The following is a 21,315-nucleotide window of genomic DNA, read 5'->3' as shown; positions in this document are numbered from 1 at the left end:
TGGTACAGTTGGCAAGGTACTCCCTCACCATCTTTTGAAACTTTCCACTCCTTCTGAGAGTACCCCGCGCCTCAGGGCCTGTAAGCTGGGCGGGTCTTAGAAAACTGTCCCAGAATGTTGACAGTGTTCCCCTGCCTCTGCTGGATTGGAGTTGCGTCTCTCTCGCCTGTACTCCTTGGTTGGGCAACGAACTGTGACCTCTTCCGCTATCGTGTTCAGATGGGAATTTTTTTAACAGTTCTACAGCAAGGGCGTTCTGGTACTGCCCCATTTTGTAGACCTCTCCACCTCAGGAATAAGAGAGTGAAAGTTCTCCTTGTAGTGGGGGTCTAAAAGTGTCAACAACCAGTAATGACTATCACCCAACATCACGATTAAGGCAGTGTAACATAAAGTCAGCCATGCGTGCCAGACTGGTAACGGGCAAGACTTTCGTGTCCTCACCAAGATGACGACTAACCATGCTCTCCTCCTCCTCCTCCTCCCTCCTGTCCTCAGGCCACCCACGCTGAACCGACGGTATGACAGTTGTACAGGTACTACCGTCTACAGCACATGATACCAGCTCCTGTTCTTCCTCCTCCTCCTCTCCCTCATTGTCCCCCAATGCATGTTGGGATGAGATGAGGCTGGGCTGTGTGTAATCTCCCGCTACGGCTTCTTGATCCATCTCATAATACTCTGGCTGCAATGCCTCCTGTTTAATTCTCTGCAGAGAGGGTTGCAAAAGACAGACAAGTGGGATGCTGACGCTAATGATGGCGTCATCGCCACTCACCATCTTGGTGGACTCCTCAGAGTTTGTCAGGATGGTACATATGTCAGACATCCAGGTCCACTCCTGAGGTCTTATGTGTGGAGTCTGACCTGAATATCGACAGCCTTGTTGCAGCTGGTACTCCACAACTGCTCTCTTCTGCTCACAAATCCTTTGCAACATGTGGAGGGTAGAGTTCTAATGTGTGGGGACATCACACACCAGTCGGTGTGCCTTAAGCTGCAAACGCTGCTGCATCACAGCAAGGGCGGCGGAAGCTGTAGCCGACTTCTGAAAATGAGCTGACAGGCGGCGTACTTTGACGAGCAGATCTGGAAACTCGGTGTCCGATTTAAGAAATCGCTGAACCACGAGGTTAAGCACATGAGCCAGGCATGGTACGTGTGTGATCTCGCCTCGCCTCAGAGCCGCCACCAGGTTACGGCCATTGTCACACACGACCATGCCTGGATGTAGGTTCAGCGGTCTCAGCCACAGATCTGCCTGCTCTTTCACAGCTCTCCACAACTCACAAGCAGTGTGAGGCTTATCACCTAAGCTTATGAGTTTCAGCACAGCCTATTGCCGCTTGGCTGAGGCAGTACTGCAGTGCTTCCAGCTTGTAACTGATGTGGTGATATCTGAGATGGAGGCTGAACATGAGGATGAGGATGATGCGCAGGAGCTGTACACTGTGGGGGCAACTCTGACTGACATAGGGCCCACAATCCTCGGTGTAGGGAGGATGTGTTCCATCCCAAGGTCCGACTGGGTCCCGGCTTCCACTATGTTTACCCCTTGTGCCGTCGGGGAGATGTACCGTCCCTGGCCACAAGCACTTGTCCATGTGTCCTTTGCCAGGTGTACTCTCCCAGTAACTGCGTTGTTGAGGGCACGGCAGATGTTTTGGGACACGTGCTTGTGTAGTGCGGGGATGGCACACCGGGCAAAATAGTGCCGGCTGGGGGCCGAGTATCGAGGGACGGCCACCGCCATAAGGTTGTGGAAGGATTTAGTCTCCACCAGCCTAAAAGGCAGCATTTCCAACGCAAGCAGTCGTGAAATGTGCGTATTTAGGACTGTGGCCTGTGGGGCATTGGCTGCGAATTTGCGCTTTCGTTCAAAGGTCTGGGATATGGACAATTGAACGCTGCTGTAGGACGTGGAAGTGGACATTGATGCTGTTTGTTGAGAAACTGCCATAACAAGTGAAGACTGAGAGGAGGGGGCATCTTTGCATGCAGTATGGACAGGGGATTGCCTTGCATGCACAACAGGGGGTTCTCTTACACACACAACAGCGGAAGAAGCAGTGGTGACACCCGCTGACCCTGGTCGTGGACCCTGGGTCCCCGTCCCCCCCATACTGCGCTCAGGGACCCCGTCCCCCCATACTGCGCTCAGGGACCCCGTCCCCCCATACTGCGCTCAGGGTCCCCGCCCCCCCATACTGCGCACAGGGACCCTGTCCCCCCCATACTGTGCTCAGTGTCCCCGTCCCCCCCATACTGAGCACAGGGTCCCCATCCCCCCTATACTACGCTCAGGGTCCCCTTCCCCCCATACTGCGCTCAAGGTCCCCGTCCCCCCATACTGCGCTCAGGGTCCCCGCCCCCCCATACTGCGCTCAGGGTCCCCATCCCCGTCCCCCCATACTGCGCTCAGTGTCTCCGTCCCCCCATACTGTGCTCAGGGTCCCCATCCCCATCCCCCCATACTGCACTCAGGGTCCCCATCCCACCATACTGTGCTCAGGGTCCCCATTCCCATCCCCCCATACTGCGCTCAGGGTTCCCGCCCCCCCTATACTGCGCTCAGGGTCCCCCCCCCCATACTGCGCTCAGGGTCCCCGTCCTCCCCCATACTGCGCTCAGGGTCCCCGTCCCCCATACAGCGCTCAGGGTCCCCGTCCCCCCCATACAGCACTCAGGGTCCCCGTCCCCCCCATACAGCGCTCAGGGTCCCCGTCCCCCCCATACTGTGCACAGTGCCCCCCCTATATTGAGAACAGGTCCCCTGTGCTGTATTTCACATGACAGAGAAAAAAAAAAGATTCTCACCTGTCCTCCGTTCCCTCAGCGTCCTTTCTGCACCTGTGGCCCGCAGGCACAGACCCCGTAACGATCGCGGCTCTCTCCAGCAGCCGCGGACATCAGCGCTGTAATGCAGAGTATTGCCGCCCAGAGACCGGCTCTCTGCACAGCAATACCAGTGTCAGCCGCCAGCCTATCAGAGGCCAGCAGCTGACATCAGCGCATGGCAGTGACGTCATACGCCGCTGCGCTGGGACGCAGAGGTCAGCTGCTTGCCTCTGATAGGCCGGCGGCTGACACTGGTATTGCTGTGCTGAGAGCAGGTCTCTGCGTGGCAATACACTGCATTACAGCGCTGATGTCGGCAGCTGCTGGAGAGATCCACAATAGTTACGGGGTCTGTGCCTGCGGGCCGCAAGAAGCAGCCGGAGGGGCCACGTGTTTGAGACCCCTGGTATAACCACTGCGTCTCCTATACAGCCTGCCTGCCTGCCTGCTTGATATCTGGAATGGATATTAGTCCTGAGAAGGACTGTTTGTTTGATTTTGCAGGCTTTAGAGACCCTACACTACCTATTTCGCTGTATAAATCTCTCCCTAGCTCAGCAGCACTCTCCCTACACTGTCTGATCCGGAGCGACTGTGTCCAAGATGGCGGCGCCCGATTTTAAGTACTCGAGGTGACGCTGTGCGGCCAGCCAATCACTGTAATGCCCACAACCAACATGGCTGCGGCATTCAAGTGACTGGCTGGCAATCCCTGCATGTTCATTGGCTCTGTAAAGAGCGCCAAACATGCAGGGCAGAGACCCGAGCTCCCGCCCGAGTAACCCGGAAATGCTCGGTGCTCGCCGAACATCCCGAGTAGTGAGATGCTCGGGTGAGTACTTAGCAGTGTTGAGCATGCTCGCTCAACACTAGTATCTATCATCTATCTATGTATCTATCTACATATCTATCTATCCATCCCATATCTATCTATCTATCTATCTATCTATCTATTTAATTATCTATCTATTTAAAAAAAGGTTTCTTTTTTTGTATTAAAGTATTTTCTTTTCAAATAAATAAAACATATCTTCTCAATAAGCCTGTACATTCTAACTCTATTTTGTCCACTGCATAGTCCTCCACCTCGACAATGTATTCATTTGCTCTCAGTTGTTTTGCTCTTTGCTTTCACTGCAGGTTTTTCTCCAGAAAGAAACACAGATAGATCAGTGGCAATAAAGCAATTCCACAAGGAGTCCATTTTCTAAAGGAACAGAAGAGAATTTGTTCCCATCATCCAGCATCACGATGGGTCGATATATTCCTTTGGCTAAGCTATCTAAAAGCTTTTACTATAAAGGTGATGTGTTCGATAGTTAGGAGAACCTCTTTGTTTTGGACTTACCCTCCAATATTTATTGTAACCATATAATTTACAGTAGTATTGTGTAAGGAGGATGAATCAGTCTGTATTGATGAGTTTACTTGTATAGTTGGGCCTGAGTGCCTGGGATTGTGTCTAGAAATCCTCATTGTTCACTGGACACCAAACTGCATCAGTTTAGTGCACTAACGAATCAGCACTTGTATACACTCAAGAATAATATCCTGTACTGTATATTGTATAATTTAAGACTTGTTGTTTGTAAGAAAATTCAATATTTTTTCCTTACAATAGGTATCACATTTATACGGATTTGCGTTATTAGGCAGAGCAGCATTTCCTTTTGTGTTTTGTATGTTTAAGCAATGTTAGATACTGTAGCTGCTGCAAATTTAGAAAAGAAACATGTATTTTACATATAATTATTGTATGCAGCATTTATGAACATATTGTACATGAGGCAGATATTATTTGTCTCTGTGTTGTAGAAGTTTTGTTGTTGTTTTTTTTAATTTCCTGTTTTATATACTTTGTTACACTTATGTCTGCCTAGTGTTTATATTAATCATCTATTGTCAGAATTAAATATTTTTTAATGAAATTTGTCTTGAAAGTTCATTTTTAAAAAGGAAAGGGCGACTAATATCTAATAAAAGTCAGGTAAGTAGGCACAGCGAAAGACTTTACTTAACCCCTTCACGACATCTGCTGTACATGTACGGCGCTGCGTGAGGTGCGTTCCCTCAAACCGCCATACATGGCGATTGTGTGGACTAACTCCCAGTCATTTAACCCCTCTGATGCCACTGTCAATAGTGACAGCGACATCGATCAGCATAGCAGAGGGAGAAAGCTTGAGCTCTGCTCCGATTGGCATAATGCATTCGCAATAGTCTCCATGGTGACCCCGGGCTGACAGATGGCCACGGGGTCACCCAGGTACGGTGGCCTGTAAGCTCCTGCTCAAAGCAGAAGCTGACACATCTCCTCCCTGTATGCGCCAAAACATAAAAAAAATTATGTAAATGTGGTATCGCTGTAATTGTACTGACCCGAAGAATAAAGCTGCCTTATCACTCATGGTGAATGGCTTAAGAAAAAACACAAAAACATTTCCTGAATTGCTGTTTTTTTTCCATTCTGCCTCCCAAAAATCGGAATAAAAGCAATAAAAATGTGAACTCATCCTGCAAAAAACAAGTCCTAATATGACTCTGTCGACAGAATTATAGAAAAATTATAGCTCTCAAAATATACCGATGCAAAAATTTCGTTTTGCAAAACAGGCATTTTTTAGTGTGTGACAGCAGCCAAACAGAAAAAAGCAATATAAATCTGGCATTGCTGTAATCGTGCCGACCCAAAGAATAAAGTTGCCTAATCACTTATACGGCATGAGGAACGGCATAAAAAATAAATAGAACAAATTCTTAACCTGCTGTTGTTTTGTTCACTCTACCTCCAAAAGATTGCAGTAAGTCTCAGCAAACATTTATCCTGCGCTCTACGCTGAGCGCTTACACCAGAGTTTCCGTGTAAATCTGTGAAATATGTGATTCAGATGGAACCCTCAGAAGAAGATTTCCTACAATGAAGCAGATGGAGGCACTGTGAACGCCGTCTGGCCTATGATCCGGCAGTGTCCGTCTGTTATAGGCTATGTTCACACATTGCGTTTTTTCAGCATTTGTTTCTGCAGCAAAACCTGATCTCTTGGCAGGAAAGAAGCTGCTTAAAAACTGCAGGTTTTAGTGCGTTTTTGGTGCGTTTTTCAGGATCCCAAAATTCAGCTTTGTTTCCACCACAGAAGCATGAACACAGGTCACCAATGCAAGACATATGTGAAACCATATTAACCAGAATTTCAAATGTAACAGTGGGGGGAGGTAAATTGTTCATGAATAGTTTACCTAAGACACTGGCAGTGCATTGAGTTTGTATGACACTATTTATTTTCACATTATGGTCTGCCATTCAGTGGCACAGGCATTGTTCAATTTCACACCTCCCTAGGCAACAGATATTGTTCAATCTCACACCTAGCTCAGCCAATGTTTACACTTACACATCACTAATTGAATTAAACTCTCCTAATACAAACTACCATCTCAGTGACCAAGACAAGATGGTAAAATCGCAAAAATAAATGTGTTTCACATACTGTTGAACTTGCTTATTTTCACTAAAAACACAGCAAAACCTGATAGCTATGTTCACACTAGGCGTCTTTTCAGCATTTTTTCACTACCATTCCAATGGGTGAAAAATGCTGAAAAAATGCTGAAAGAAGTGACATGCTCTATTTTGCGAAAAAAAACATGCAAAGCACAAAATCCTGATAAAAAAGCCAAGATGTGTGCATGAGATTTCTGGAATCCCATAGACTTTGCTAGTATTGTAAAACGCAGCGGCAAATTTGCATTAAAAAAAGCATCAAAAAACTCTGAAAAAAACAAGATGTGTGAACATAGCCTAAGAGTGAATAAAAGTGTCGTCGACCACAGTTTTTTGCCCCTCTGAAAAGAAGGACTCCACTGAACAGAGGCCAGACGAAGTCAAGAGTAAGTCTGTTGCATCATTATAATGAAGGGATCTCTTGGGGGTTTCATCTGAATCACATCATTCAAAAATTTAGATGGAAACCCCAAAGTAAGTGCTCAGCGTAGAGCACAGGATAAATATGATCTAAAATGTTATGTAAAATTGTTCCTAATAAAAGCTTCAACTCAATCCAGAAATAAAACAATTCCCCACTAAGGTTCGTCATCTGTCAATGGAAATATAGGGGGCTACCATGTTACTGGTATTATAAAGGCTCTGGAAAAGCGTTAAGGTTCTTCGCCCCCCAAAAGAAATTCTGCAAAGTCTGCATTGCCAAGTCCAAATGCCACCCTCCCTTCTGATCCCCACAGTGTGCCTAAACCACAGTTAGCATCCACGTTTGGCATTTCTGTAGCGATGAGAGCCCGCTTAATTTACGGGGTCCATGTCTCCAGAAGCATAAGCTGGGCACAATATATGGGTACTACAATGTATGGGCAATACAATGTATGGGCACTAGAACATACTGGGCACTGCAGTGTATGAGCACAACAACATACTGGGCACTGAATGTACGGGCACTACAGATTTGCAATTTTCACTCAGCAACGTTCACGTCTGCTTGTTTCTGGCAAACACCCATGGAGTCAAAATCATCATTGCACCTGTAGATAAGTTCCCAGAGGGGTGTAATTTCCAAAATGGGGTCACTTGAGGGGGTGTTCTGCTCTTCTGGCACTTAGGGGCTTTATATATGAGTTTGCACACTGTTCTACAATAATTTGTTCTCCTAGAGTCAAATAGTACTCCTTCCGTTCTGAGTCTCACCGTATGGCTATGCAGAAATGTACAGCCTCATATGGGATATTTTCACATTCAGCTGAAATTGTGTGACAAATTTTGAATCCATTTTTACCCATTTTCCCATGTGACAATGTAAAATCTGTGGCAAAAACAATTTTTTTTTGTGTGTAAAAATGTAATTATTTTTTCTTCACTTCATTAACTGGTATAAAATTCTGTGACACACCAGTGGTGTCAATATGATCACTGCACCCTTAGATGAATTCATTGAGATGTATAGTTTGTAAAATGAGATCACTTATAGGGGGTTCTGCTGTTCTGATACCTCAGACCATTCCAGCAAAATGTTCACTAAAATATGGTGCCGTTACCCTTCTGAGCTTTGCACTGTGCCTCAAAATTAGTTTTTAACCACATATTAGGTATTGGCTTACACAGGAGAAATTGCATAACATATTTTGTGGTCCACGTTCTCCTATTATGCCTTTTGAAAATTGAAAACTTGGGGCCAAAGTAACATTTTAGTGGAAAAAATGGTAATTGACTCAGCCCAATGTTATACAATTCAGTGAATCGCCTGAAGGTTAAAAATGCTCACTATCACTACACCTCTAAATGAATTGTTCAAGAGGTATAGTTTAAAAAATTTGGTCACTTGTGGGGGTCTCTGCTGTTTTGGCATGTCAGGGGCTCATCCAATGTGACTTGGCATCCGCACTCTGTTCCAGCCAAAACTGCACTCCAGAATTCAACTAGTGCTCCTTAATGCTGTATGCCCAAACAGTAGTTTTCCACCACATATAGGGTATTGGCATACTCAGGAGAAATAGCACAACAAATGTTATGGTCCATTTTTCCTGTAACCCTTGCGAAAATGAAAAATTTGAGGCAAAAGGAACATGTTTGTGGGAAAAATTTATTTTTTTCATTTTCACGGCTCAAAATTATAAAATTCTGTGAAGCACCTGTTGGATTCAAGGTGCTCACCACTAGTGTTGAGCCACCCCCGTAGTGTTCGAGTTCGGTTCGGTTCGTCGAACACCCGTGTGTTCGCCGAACTGTTCGTCGAACTGTTCGTCGAACACCTTCGAACACCGTTAAAACCAATGGCAGGCAAACAAAAACACATAGAAACACATAGAAAACACCTTCAAAGGTGTCCAAAAGCTGACAAACTGCTCAGAAGACATAACTAACACATGGAAAAGTGACAAGTACATATAGTCATGCGAAAATAAAAGAGGTGGAGGAGTAAAAGGAGGGGGAGACACAGATATAGGCATGTCATGCCCTTCTAAAATCCAAAAAGTGAGAAGCCGACACGGCCAGTCCGCTCCTGCCCGTGCCACCTCCGTGTCGCCGGGTTTGTGCCAGAGCCGCGGTGAACCCTGACGGCCAGCCCCCCTCTCCCAATACTGGTGCCTGTCCGCTGGTGGGTCGAGCGAGCCCCCCTGTGGTGGAGGCAGCTCTAAGCTTTTTAATTTAAATTGTCTCTCTAATTTGAATGAATACACTTTAAATCCATTTACAAGGATCTATTGGAGGGCAAGTCTCATGCCAGCAGCCGCGGTAATTCCAGCTCCAGTAGCGTCCACTAAAGCTGCTGCAGTTAAAAAGCTTTTATAAGGATCGAGCTCGGCTGTCCACCGCAAGGCATCCTACTGCCAGTCCCAGCCCCTATGCCTTGGGGTGCCTCCTGATGCTCTTCACTAAGTATCCCATGGTCCCGAAGCATTTCCTTTGAAAAAATTAAGTGTCTAAACTACAGGTGGTGCAGCTTGCTTAACAGCCGGGATAATCCGCTCACTAGCAGACACTGCTACTAGGCACAAAGTATTTCCTGGGCTAGATGCAGTTAAAAATTTGTAATTAGATACTCTCGTTGGATGCTGAGAAAGCATTCCATAAAGTCTCCTGGCACGCCATATATGATTCTCTTAAAAAGCTTGGGGTAGGGGTCTAGGGGACCCTTTTATAGCCAAAATCACGGCCCTGTATCGCAATACGTCACCTAGGCTGAAGATAAATGGAACTGTAGCACCCTGAGGGCTCGGTTGCTACAGACGTATTGCACCTCACCCAGAGGTGTGATATCTCACTCTCAGGTAAGGATGGAGTGTGGATCAGGACCCGACACCTGCATGCATTACACCACATTGCCGTGGGGCAGGGCGACCAATATGCCCCTGAGATGGGCACAACAGTCCCTGTCCCTGGCTGGAGTGGGGGGAGGGAACACTGAGGAAGGGGAACCCTGTAGTGCAGGAGCAGGGAGGAAGCAGTTCCTGGGTGCATTGAGAAGGGAGTATAAAAGGTGGGCACCATCTTAGTTCAGTGCAGAGAAGTCTGAGCAGAAGTGGCAGGGAGCAGGGGCTCTGCATGAGCTCTGCTCCGGAGGCGGGCTTAGTAACAGAGGCCCAGGCCTGGAAGAGGGAGAAGGAAGGAAGAGGAGCGGAGAAGGCTCCAGGAACGAGGAATGAAGGGATCCCAGGGGTGCGGACGGGCGAGTCGCCACCGCACGCCCGAATCCACCTGCGTGGAGGGGTCAGGCCAAAGGGGGAGACCGGTCCCCGAACTAGTGGAGGCAGGAAACGACCCTCAGCTAGAAACGGAGGCTCTGACATTTTATGTGGCGCAGCCCCTCGCTACACCCGCTAGGAAGGCACCACATAGGGTCAGGGAAACTGGCGCCAAGTTTACCAAGAGGAGGCCCGAGGCAGCCGGACAGAAGTGTTGGTAAGAAAGGCCAGACAAAGGACACACAAAGGGGGTCCTGTGAAGTGCTCCAAAGTTATCTGGGAGTTGTCTGAGCCCCTCACCTGGTGAGCACAGTACGACGTGGGCAGCCGTTACCTGCAGACGTGGTCTGGATAATAAGAACTGTGAGTAAAGGCCCTGAACTGCATCACTGACTCCGTGTCGTTACTGCTGCTGCCCTGCACCATCACCCCCATCCTCCGCATACACTGCCCTGAGGCTATACTCCTCCCGTGGGGAGTTATGCTACGCTCTGCTGCACCCACAACACCAGCCTCAGTGGTCTGCCCTGTAGCGGCGGTTCACTCTGACCGCAATCCACGGGTGGCGTAGTCGGACATTTAAACATGAAAACCACATAAATAGTTCCGCCACTGGTTTGACCGCCCTGAGCCACGGAACTGGGTCGCCGCCACGAAGACTACAACCACCAGCATCCACCAAAAAGGGTCCGGCTCCGGGTGTCCCAAGGCCCAGGGGGTGCGTCAGAACATTTTCATCACCTTTCACAATCACCAATGGGACAAGGCAGTGATGTCCTCTGTCCCCTCTCTTATACATCCTAGTGACGGAGCACCTGCTCTCATCAATTCGCCATAACCCCAATATTAGGTGGATTGAGGTGGGAGGCACCGAGTACAAGTGCTCTCTATTTGCTGATGATGTCCTAGTATATATCACTCAATCACATATATCCATCCATGCTGTTATGGCTGAAATAGATCACTTTGTTACATGGTAAAATTTTAAAATCAATGCAGCGAAGTCTGAGGCCCTCGATGTCTCCCTCCCCAAATCCATATAGGATTCCATCCAGTCCAACTTTCCCTTTGCCTGGCCCTCACAGGGTATCAAATACTTAGGAATTCCTATTCATAGAGACCTCTCCCATCTATGTTATCTTAATTTTGGGCCCTTTATTGAACAACTCCATACAGACCACGGTTGGCAAGTTAGAACTGTAAGATTCACTATGTGAACCACTGGTGTTTTGTGGAAAAGCACATGTACACTGCGTTCCAAATTATTATACAAAAAGTGTTTAGGAGTGATAAGGGAAGAATTTGTTTGTTTGTCAGTTAAACTCATTGATGGTGATGTGTGTCAGGGCTCTTTATATCACTGTAAGCAATTGCAGACACCTGTGCTAATTAGTTTGGCAGGTGTGTCCAATGAAAGGCAAGACTACTTAAGAAGGCTCTCTCACATTATTAAGCAGCCTACATTTTCTGCCAAAATGGGAAAGAAAAAGGATGTGTCGGCTGCTGAGAAGCAACAAATTGTGGAGTGTTTAGGTCAAGGCATGACTACAATCAACATTGTGCGATGATCAGGATGAAGTGTCTTGGCAATCAAGAAGTATGTAGCTGATTCACAGTACACACGTGTGCGTGCTGATAAGGGCAAATTGAGGACTCTTTCCTACAGGCAATTACGTCAGGTTGAAAGAGCAGCGGCAAAAAAGCCTTGTCATAGCAGCAGACAAGTTTTTGAAGCTGCTTGTGCCTCCAACGTCCCCCGAACAACAAGATGCAGGGTCCTTCAGAGGTTTGCAGCTGTGCATGCGCCATCCTGTCGACCTCCTCTATCCACTTCACACAAGCAGAAACGGCTCCAGTGGGCCAAACATTACATGAAGACTGATTTCAAAACTGTTTTGTTCACGGATGAGTGCCGTGCAGTGCTCGATGGTCCAGATGGATGGAGTGGAGGATGGCTGGTTGATGGACACCCCACGCAAACACGGCTACAGCGCCAACAAGGAGGAGGTGGAGTAATGTTTTGGGCTGGAATCATGGGGAGAGAGATTGTCGGCTCCTTTAGGATCCCTGAAGGCGCTAAAGATGAACTCCATAATGTATGTGGATTTTCTCAAACAGCACTTCCTGCCATGGTTCAAGAAGAAGAACCGTGTATTTCACAGCAAGATCATTTTTCTGCATGATAATGCACCATCTCATGCTGCACATAAAACATCTGCATCTCTGGCTGATATGGGCATAAAAGGGGACAAACTTATGGTGTGATCCCCATGCTCCCCTGACCTCTACCCCATTCAGAACCTTTGGAGCATCATTAAAAGGAGTGTCTATGATGGCGGGAGGCAGTTCACATCTAAGCAACAGCTCTGGGAGGGTATTCTGTCCTCATGCAAAACAATTGAAGCAGAAATCATCCAAAACCTGACAAATTCAATGGACGAGAGAGTTCAGAAGCTCCTTTCGAACAAGGGGTCCTATGTGAAAATGTAACATCACCTAGAATAAAGTTTTGAGTTGAAAACTGTTTGATTTCAGTTTCTAACAACCTGCTAATGCTTATAATTTCAAAAATGACCATTTTTTTGGTCTTTATTAAAATGAAAAGGTTGATCGAAAAGTTTGGGGGATCTAAGAGTGTGGCAACCCAGTAGTCATGATTACTTCGAATTCTGACAATATGAGGGTCATGCTGCAGGTAGTGCAGCAAGAAGGCACTTATGTGCCTTGCGCATCTCGGAGCCCCAAAATTATTTTCCGGGCTAGATGCAGCTAAAAATTATTTTTAATTTTAAATCTGGTGAAGCTTTAGTATAGATGGCCTAATAGGATCAGTGCTGCACACTGCTACAAAGCCCAAATTATTTTCCAGTCAAGATACAGATAAACATGATTAGTAATTTGAAAGCTTAAAACGGTTGGTAGGGTGATTTTAACCAATCATCAAGCTTTTACTCTCCCCAGGATGACACAGGGGTAGAAAAGTCGTTTCGGATCCATGATTTGTTCATCTTTATGAACGTGAGTCTTTCTACATTATCAGTGGAGAGCCGCGTGCGCTTATCTGTCAGCACACCACCAGCAGCACTGAACACACGTTCAGACAGAACGCTGGCTGCGGGGCATGACAAGATCTCCAAGGCGTAAGTGGCTAGCTTCGGCCATTTATCCAGATTGGAAGCCCAAAAAGAGCAAGGGTCCAGTGACACAGTCGTGGCTTCAATGTTTACTTGGAGATACTCCTGTACCATCGTCTCTAGGCGTTGACTATGTGTCAGACTTCTTGTCTCCTGTGGCCTTGCAAAGGATGGGCTAAAAAAGTGGTGAAATGATTCCGCAAAATTGATGTTACCAGCAGATACTGTGGTTCTGTTACGGTTTGAGTGCTGAACACTTGACGGTCCCACGGTTGGCAAGTTGGAACTGTGAGATTCACTACGTGCACCACTGGTATTTTGTGGAAAAGCACATGTAAGATTCTGCAACAGTCTCTGCCGATACTCCTGCATGCGTGCATCCCTTTCTATGGCAGGAATAATTTCTGCAAATTTACTTTTGTACCGGGGATCTAACAGTGTGGCAACCCAGTAGTCAGGATTATTTCTAATTCTCACAATTCGAGGGTCATGTTGCAGGTAGTGCAGCAAGAAGGCACTCATGTGTGTTGCGCATCCAGGAGCACCAAGTCCCTGTTGTGTTGGTGGCGAGGTAACAATCATGCTTCCTTCCTCTGTCCTCTCCCCCCAACCTCGCACAACAGAAATGTGATCAAGGTCTCCCTCATCTGATGAGTCTTCCATCAGTTCGTCCTCCACTTCTTCCTGGGCTCCTTCACCTTCCTCACTAGTTTGGCTGCTACCATGCGCCCTGGTAAAACCATCTCCCCCACCCTCACATGCCTGCCGCCTTGGTGCTGCCGACCGTCTGGACCTTGCAGATGTTAGCCCTTCCGCATACAACTCCTCCTCCTCTACTTCCTCCACCTCCTCTTGTGCCACCACCTGACTCCGAATTCTGTTTAACATGTGCTCCAGCATGTAAATCACCGGAATAGTCATGCTGATAATGGCATCGTCAGCACTAAACATCTTCGTCGCCATTTCAAAACTGTGCAGAAGGGTGCATAGGTCCCTGATCTGAGACCACTCCTCCAGCGTGATTTGCCCCACCTCTGAATCTCGTTGGCCCAGGCTATACGTCAGAACGTATTGCACCAGGGCTTGTCGGTGCTGCCACAGTCGCTGCAACATGTGCAGAGTTGAATTCCACCGGGTAGGCACATCGCATTTTAGCCGGTGAAGTGGCAGGCCCAACGACTTCTGTAGAGATGTAAGTCGCTGAGCTGCGGGATGCGAACGGCGGAAGTGAGCACACAGCGACCGTGCCCTCTGCAGAAGGCCATCTAGTCTGGGATAGTGGGCTAAAAATTGCTGGACAACCAGGTTCAACACGTGAGCCATACAAGGCACGTGTGTGACATTGCCCCGGCGAAGGGCCGCACCCAGGTTTGCAGCATTGTCGCACACGGCCTTCCCTGGTTTCAGGTCCAGTGGAGACAACCATTCATGAAATTGGTTCTCCAGAGCTGACCACAACTCCTCAGCTGTGTGACTCACATTTCCCAGACATTTCAATGTAAAAACCGCCTGATGACGTTGAGCCCTACTGCCAGCATAGTAAGGAGGTGTGCAGGATCCCTTCTGCGCAGTTAGAAAGCTTGTGGCATGACCAGACAGGCTTTGGGTGCAGGTGGAAGACCGAGAGGAGGTTGAGGAGGCAGAAGCAGTGGAGGAACTTTGACATAAAGAGGATTGACGCACAACTCGTGGGGACGGCAAGACTTGGACAGCAGCCCCTTGTCCTGCTGTCACCATAGTTACCCAGTGCCCAGTCAGCGACATGTAACGCCCCTGTCCATGCCTACTCGTCCAAGTGTCTGTGGTGAAATGCACCGTCACACACAGAGTTTCTCAAAGAAGCGGTGATGTTGTGTGCGACATGCTGGTGGAGCGCAGGCACACCTTTCTTTGAGAAGTAGTGCCGACTGGGCATCTGGTACTGGGGCACTGCGACGGACATAAGGTCTCGAAAATCCTCTGTGTCCACCAGGCGGAAAGGCAGCATTTCTGTAGCCAAGAGCTTGCAGATGGTGAAATTCAACCTCTTAGCTTTCTCATGGCTAGGAGGAAATGGTCTTTTACTTGTCCACATCTGAGGGACCGAGGGCTGGCTATTGTGCTTAGACGGGGTTGATAAGGGTGTCCCCGGCAAACTGCCGGTCTGTGAGGAAGATGCAGGCGGACATGTTAGGTTGCCTTGATCCAAAGGTGGTGCTATCGATGTCGGACAGCGCTCAACACCAGCTGGTGTTACCACCTCCAAAGAAAATGATGACCTGACAATCACGCTGGCTGTTGCGGGTAAAGAGGTGGCAGGTCTGCGCCCCAAAACAGGTGTGACTGCTGTCCCCCCAGTCACAGAGGATGAAGAGGCCGCGGATGCACAAGATATGGCAGACGGTGATTGGCCCGGCCGGCTAGGCCGCATTGTAGCACACTGAGCTTCCCACTGCAACTTATGCTTCATGTCCATGTGCCGGTTCATGCATGAAGTACTCAAACTATGTATTTTTTGGCCTCTACTTAGCTTTTGCTGACAAATGTTACAGATAACACGAGTTGGGTCATCTTTATCGATCTGAAAAAATGCCCAGGCTATGCAAGGCTTAGCACCCATGCGACCTGAAGAGCCACCACGACTTGTGGTGAGAGGCAGAGTTGTGTTTGAGGATGCAGTTGTTGACGTGCTTCCAGTACTACGTCTCTGTCCAGGAAGGCGCAACCTGACCTCGTCGTCACTAGCATCTTCCTCCACCTCCTCTGCTGACCTCATCTCTTGGCTGACTGTGGGTTGACAGTAAGTGGGATCTCCGACCTCATCATCATCACCCTGTGCGTTATCACACCCGTCGTCCTCAGAGCCAACCTGTTCCTGCCCTGACAAAAAACTAAAGTTGTCGCTCCAATCAGGTATTTGAGTCTTATCAGCGTCTTCCTCATTGTCTCCACCAACAGGAGTTACAGTTTGGGAATGAGGGTCTACATTATGGTCAGAACCTTCTGCGTCTGGTCCTGGATCCGACTCATAAAGATTCTGGGCATCAGTGCAGATCATTTCCTCGTCTGGATTCACAGAAGCGCTGCAGTCGACCTCTGATTCCCAGGCTATAGTATGAGTAAACAGCTCTGCAGACTCAACCATCTGTTCTACCTCATACTCAGACGGGCAGCTGGAGATTTGGGAGCTGTGAGGAAGCAAGTGCGATTTGGGTGACACCTTTGAGGACTGGAGTATTTGTGATGTTGAAGTTGATGTGGAGTAGAGCCCACTTAAAGGAGCACTTGATATCCGTTGAAGCACCTGCTGTTTTTGTGCCTCATCTGGAATTTGTAGCGATTGGCGTGGCCGTAAGAAAGGGATCTTATCACATTGTCCGCTAAAAGAAGTAGACATTTTAGTTTGGCTGGAAGATGGTCTTTCTTCTGCAGATGTTACTGTTGCTTTAACACCTACCCCACGGACACAACCTTTTTTCCCCTTCCCAACACGCCTATTCCCCTTTCCACCAGCAGCAGGCCTTTTTCCACTCATTTTGGTGGTTAACTAATTCACAACTCTGGAGTTGTTTGCACAAAAAAACAATGGATGGTAACCGAGCAGAGCTGAGTGGCCAAACTGTGGTATTAGGCCAAAACTATTGGCTGGGTTAGATGCAGAAAAAAATTATTTTGAATTTGCAACCTGATGGAGGTCAGTATAGATGGACTAATACAAATAGTCCCACACACTGCTAGAAGCCCAAATATTTTTTCAGAGGTACTGTAGATGCAGATAAAAATTATTTTTAATTTGCAACCTGATGGAGGTCAGTATAGATGGACTAATAGACCAAGTCCCACACACTGCTAGAAGCCCAAATATTTTTTCAGAGCTAGATGCAGAAAAAAATTATTTTTAATTTGCAACCTGATGGAGGTCAGTATAGATGGACTAATAGACCAAGTCCCACACACTGCTAGAAGCCCAAATATTTTTTCAGAGCTAGATGCAGAAAAAAATTATTTTTAATTTGCAACCTGATGGAGGTCAGTATAGATGGACTAATAGACCAAGTCCCACACACCGCTAGAAGCCCAACTATTTTTTCAGAGCTAGATGCAGAAAAAAATTATATTCAATTTGCAACCTGCTGGAGGTCAGTATAGAAGGACTAATAGAACAAGTCCCACACACTGCTAGAAGCCCAAATATTTTTTCAGAGCTAAATGAAGAAAAAAATTATTTTTAATTTGCAACCTGATGGAGGTCAGTATAGATGGACTAATAGACCAAGTCCCACACACTGCTAGAAGCCCAAATATTTTTTCAGAGCTAGATGCATAAAAAAATTATTTTTAATTTGCAACCTGATGGAGGTCAGTATAGATGGACTAATAGACCAAGTCCCACACACCGCTAGAAGCCCAAATATTTTTTCAGAGCTAGATGCAGAAAAAAATTATTTTTAATTTGCAACCTGATGGAGGTCAGTATAGATGGACTAATAGACCAAGTCCCACACACTGCTAGAAGCCCAAATATTTTTTCAGAGCTAGATGCAGAAAAAAATTATTTTTAATTTGCAACCTGATGGAGGTCAGTATAGATGGACTAATAGACCAAGTCCCACACACCGCTAGAAGCCCAAATATTTTTTCAGAGCTAGATGCAGAAAAAAATTATTTTTAATTTGCAACCTGATGGAGGTCAGTATAGATGGACTAATAGACCAAGTCCCACACACTGCTAGAAGCCCAAATATTTTTTCAGAGCTAGATGCAGAAAAAAATTATTTTTAATTTGCAACCTGATGGAGGTCAGTATAGATGGACTAATAGACCAAGTCCCACACACCGCTAGAAGCCCAACTATTTTTTCAGAGCTAGATGCAGAAAAAAATTATATTCAATTTGCAACCTGCTGGAGGTCAGTATAGAAGGACTAATAGAACAAGTCCCACACACTGCTAGAAGCCCAAATATTTTTTCAGAGCTAAATGAAGAAAAAAATTATTTTTAATTTGCAACCTGATGGAGGTCAGTATAGATGGACTAATAGACCAAGTCCCACACACTGCTAGAAGCCCAAATATTTTTTCAGAGCTAGATGCAGAAAAAAATTATTTTTAATTTGCAACCTGATGGAGGTCAGTATAGATGGACTAATAGACCAAGTCCCACACACTGCTAGAAGCCCAAATATTTTTTCAGAGCTAGATGCAGAAAAAAATTATTTTTAATTTGCAACCTGATGGAGGTCAGTATAGATGGACTAATAGACCAAGTCCCACACACTGCTAGAAGCCCAAATATTTTTTCAGAGCTAGATGCAGAAAAAAATTATTTTTAATTTGCAACCTGATGGAGGTCAGTATAGATGGACTAATAGACCAAGTCCCACACACCGCTAGAAGCCCAACTATTTTTTCAGAGCTAGATGCAGAAAAAAATTATATTCAATTTGCAACCTGCTGGAGGTCAGTATAGAAGGACTAATAGAACAAGTCCCACACACTGCTAGAAGCCCAAATATTTTTTCAGAGCTAAATGAAGAAAAAAATTATTTTTAATTTGCAACCTGATGGAGGTCAGTATAGATGGACTAATAGAATGATGCTATGCCCAAAAGATTTTACTTCACTAGGTGCAGTAAAAAAATTGGTATTCTATACACAGGTGTTATATCTTGCAACACAGATAGGCTACTCCACTGACTAACACACTCTGCAATAGGCCAAAAAGGATTAGCTTTGCTAGATTCAGCCAAATGCTGTGAAAAAAACTTGCACAGCACTGGCACAGACCTGCCTGGCAAAAACTGATAGGAACTCATGTAACCTAGTCCTGAAAAGGACTCCAATTACAATTAGTCTTTACTCCCACAACCTATCTATTTAAGAGCACAGACCTCCCTGATAAAAGTCGTAGGAAATGCTGTAACCTAGTCCTTAAAAGGACTGCAATCACAACTATTCCCTACTCCCAAGCTATCTGTATATTTGTGCGAAAATTGGCTTGAAATTAACAAGGTATAGCGCACACAGCAACAGCGGTGCCGTCTAACACGCAGCTGCAGCAGTGAGAAAATGGTGGCGACGGGGAAAATGGCTTGGTCTTATAGGGCAAGGACATGTGACATACACTGCCAATGACACATGCCCTTGCTTGTGTGAAAAAAAGCACTTCGCTCCGTGTGTGCGCTGCTGATAGGCTGACAGATTGCACCTCCCCACTGCAAATGCGGGAAAGAGAAAAAAAAATGGAGATCTTCATTGTTCCTGCAGAGATCCATCCCCTGCCCCTCCCCCCACCCCGCTGTACACTCAAACTGCGTATTAACATTAATTTTCATCATTACTGAGAAAAAATCCAGTTATGATTTTGGTGCACGAACAGTTATCGAACATAACCTCGAACAGCCGAATTTTTCTCAAATTGTTCGTGTTCGCCGAACAGCTCGAACACCGCCCAAAACAGCTCGAATTTGAGATTGGCGAACAGTTCGAGTAGAACAACGCTCATCTCTACTCACCACACCTCCAGATAAATTCCTTGAGGGATGTAGTTTCCAAAATGGGGTCACTTGTAGGGGGTTTCCACTGTTTAGGCACATCAGGGGCTCTGCAAGCGCGACATGGTGTCTACTTTCTATTCCAGCCAATTTTGCGCTTAAAAATGTAAAATGGCACTCCTTCCTTTCCGAGCACTGCTGTGTGCTCAAACAGTAGTTTTTCTTCACATATGGGGTATCGGTGTACTCAAGATAAATTGCAAAACAAATTGTATGGTTCATTTTCTTTTGTTACCCTTGTAAAAATGCAAAAACTGAGGCTAAATGAATATATTTTAGAATGGTGTCACTTTTGGGTATGTTCTGTCATATAGGCCCCTCAAAGTCACTTAAAATGTGATATGGTGATAAAAAAACATTTTTGTAAATTCTGATAGAAAAAGTAGAAATTGGTGACAAACTTTTAACCGTCTAATTTCTTAGCAAAAAAAAATACTTTCGATAACGATGCTAATGTAAAGTAGACATATGCAAAATGTTATTCATACATTTTTATTGTACAGCAAGACTAACTGATTTAAGGATACTGACTAGCCCAGGGGATGGGGGATGACTCGGTTACCTGGGCCTTTAGCCTTAAGGAGGTCGCAGTGGTCGGCTCCCGGGCCCGTACTCTAGGGTCTCTCTTTTTAAGAGTGTTGATAAATGTTAAGTTTTATTAAAAAGTTCGTGACGCCACCTATGGTTTCTGATGATATTCACCAGCGCTGCGCAGTCCACTGAGGCCGATGATAAGGCAGCTGGATGGAATAGCTCCCCACAGGTGGAGCTAGGCCTCAGGGCAGTGTAAGAACGGGGATGCAGGACAAGGAGACTCAGCCGAGTCGGAGAAAAAACAGGGACGGACACAAAAGTCACTTCAGTACCTTTTACTGATGGAAATTCAGGCACTCCCCGGAGCACTGTAGGGTGAAGGGTGTATGTCCGGATCCTCCCCGATGAGCAGGTTTTGGGCCTCCTGGCTCTTGCTGCTGCGTAATAAGTTTCTGACCTGCCTGGAGCTAGGCCTAACTTTGTCTCTGTCCTGCGCTGGCTGACCTTGTGGTAAGGCCTTCTCTTGGAGTGCACGCTCCCGACCTACGGGGCCTATGTGTCTCCTGGCTCTGGTACGTATCAGCACTTTAGCGATCCTGGGACCTGTAGTTCTCCAGGGATTCCGGTTTATCTTACTTGGTCGTGGAGATCCCGGCAAGCTTCGGACCCGGTGCCCGGTAACTGCTTCTTCGGGGTGAGCTAGTTAAGCTCCTCTGCCCCCTATGAACTAACTCTCTCTACTCTTCGCCTTCGGCCTACTCGGACCCTCAATAGGCTACTCACACTGACGGCAACTTGCCGCGCTTCACCGATCTTATGGCGCCGGCACACCTGAAGCTCACCTCTCTGAGCTACACGGAGTCTTGATCTGGAAGCTCCACTGCAGGATAGCAATTGCAGGAGCTGGAACAGACTTTTGTCCTCTGAGGTAACTCTTCTCAGACTGCACTGGACTCACTGCTAAACCAGACTGAACTCTGACTCCAACTGACTAACTGCTGCCTGGCTCCACCTTCCCTTTTATATCTCCCTAACGGGCTCCCTCTGGTGGTCTGAGGTGGAAGGTGGAGATGTGTGAATGGTTAT

General features: G+C 46.6%; 1 protein-coding gene across 2 annotated transcripts in view; it reads left to right on the top strand.

The window, feature by feature from the left end:
• LIN7A (lin-7 homolog A, crumbs cell polarity complex component) overlaps positions 1-4,749 on the top strand; it is an 84,874-nt gene extending 80,125 nt beyond the window's left edge. Inside the window, exon 6 of one of the 2 annotated variants that reach the window (XM_073651600.1) lies at positions 3,979-4,749. In XM_073651600.1, coding sequence (XP_073507701.1) covers positions 3,979-4,006 — 28 coding nt within the window. In that variant the 3' untranslated portion in view covers positions 4,007-4,749. The remainder of the gene's footprint in view (positions 1-3,978) is intronic. The other variant, XM_073651601.1, reaches the window with a different exon arrangement.
• Positions 4,750-21,315: the final 16,566 nt, after the last annotated feature.

Source organism: Phyllobates terribilis, unplaced genomic scaffold (assembly GCF_046119375.1).
Source record: "Phyllobates terribilis strain yellow unplaced genomic scaffold, ASM4611937v1 Scaffold_11__3_contigs__length_659146591, whole genome shotgun sequence".
In the NCBI taxonomy this organism is placed as follows: domain Eukaryota; kingdom Metazoa; phylum Chordata; class Amphibia; order Anura; family Dendrobatidae; genus Phyllobates; species Phyllobates terribilis.
The sequence above is the reverse complement of the archived record's forward strand: the minus strand, read 5'-3'. Positions and strand labels throughout refer to the sequence as shown.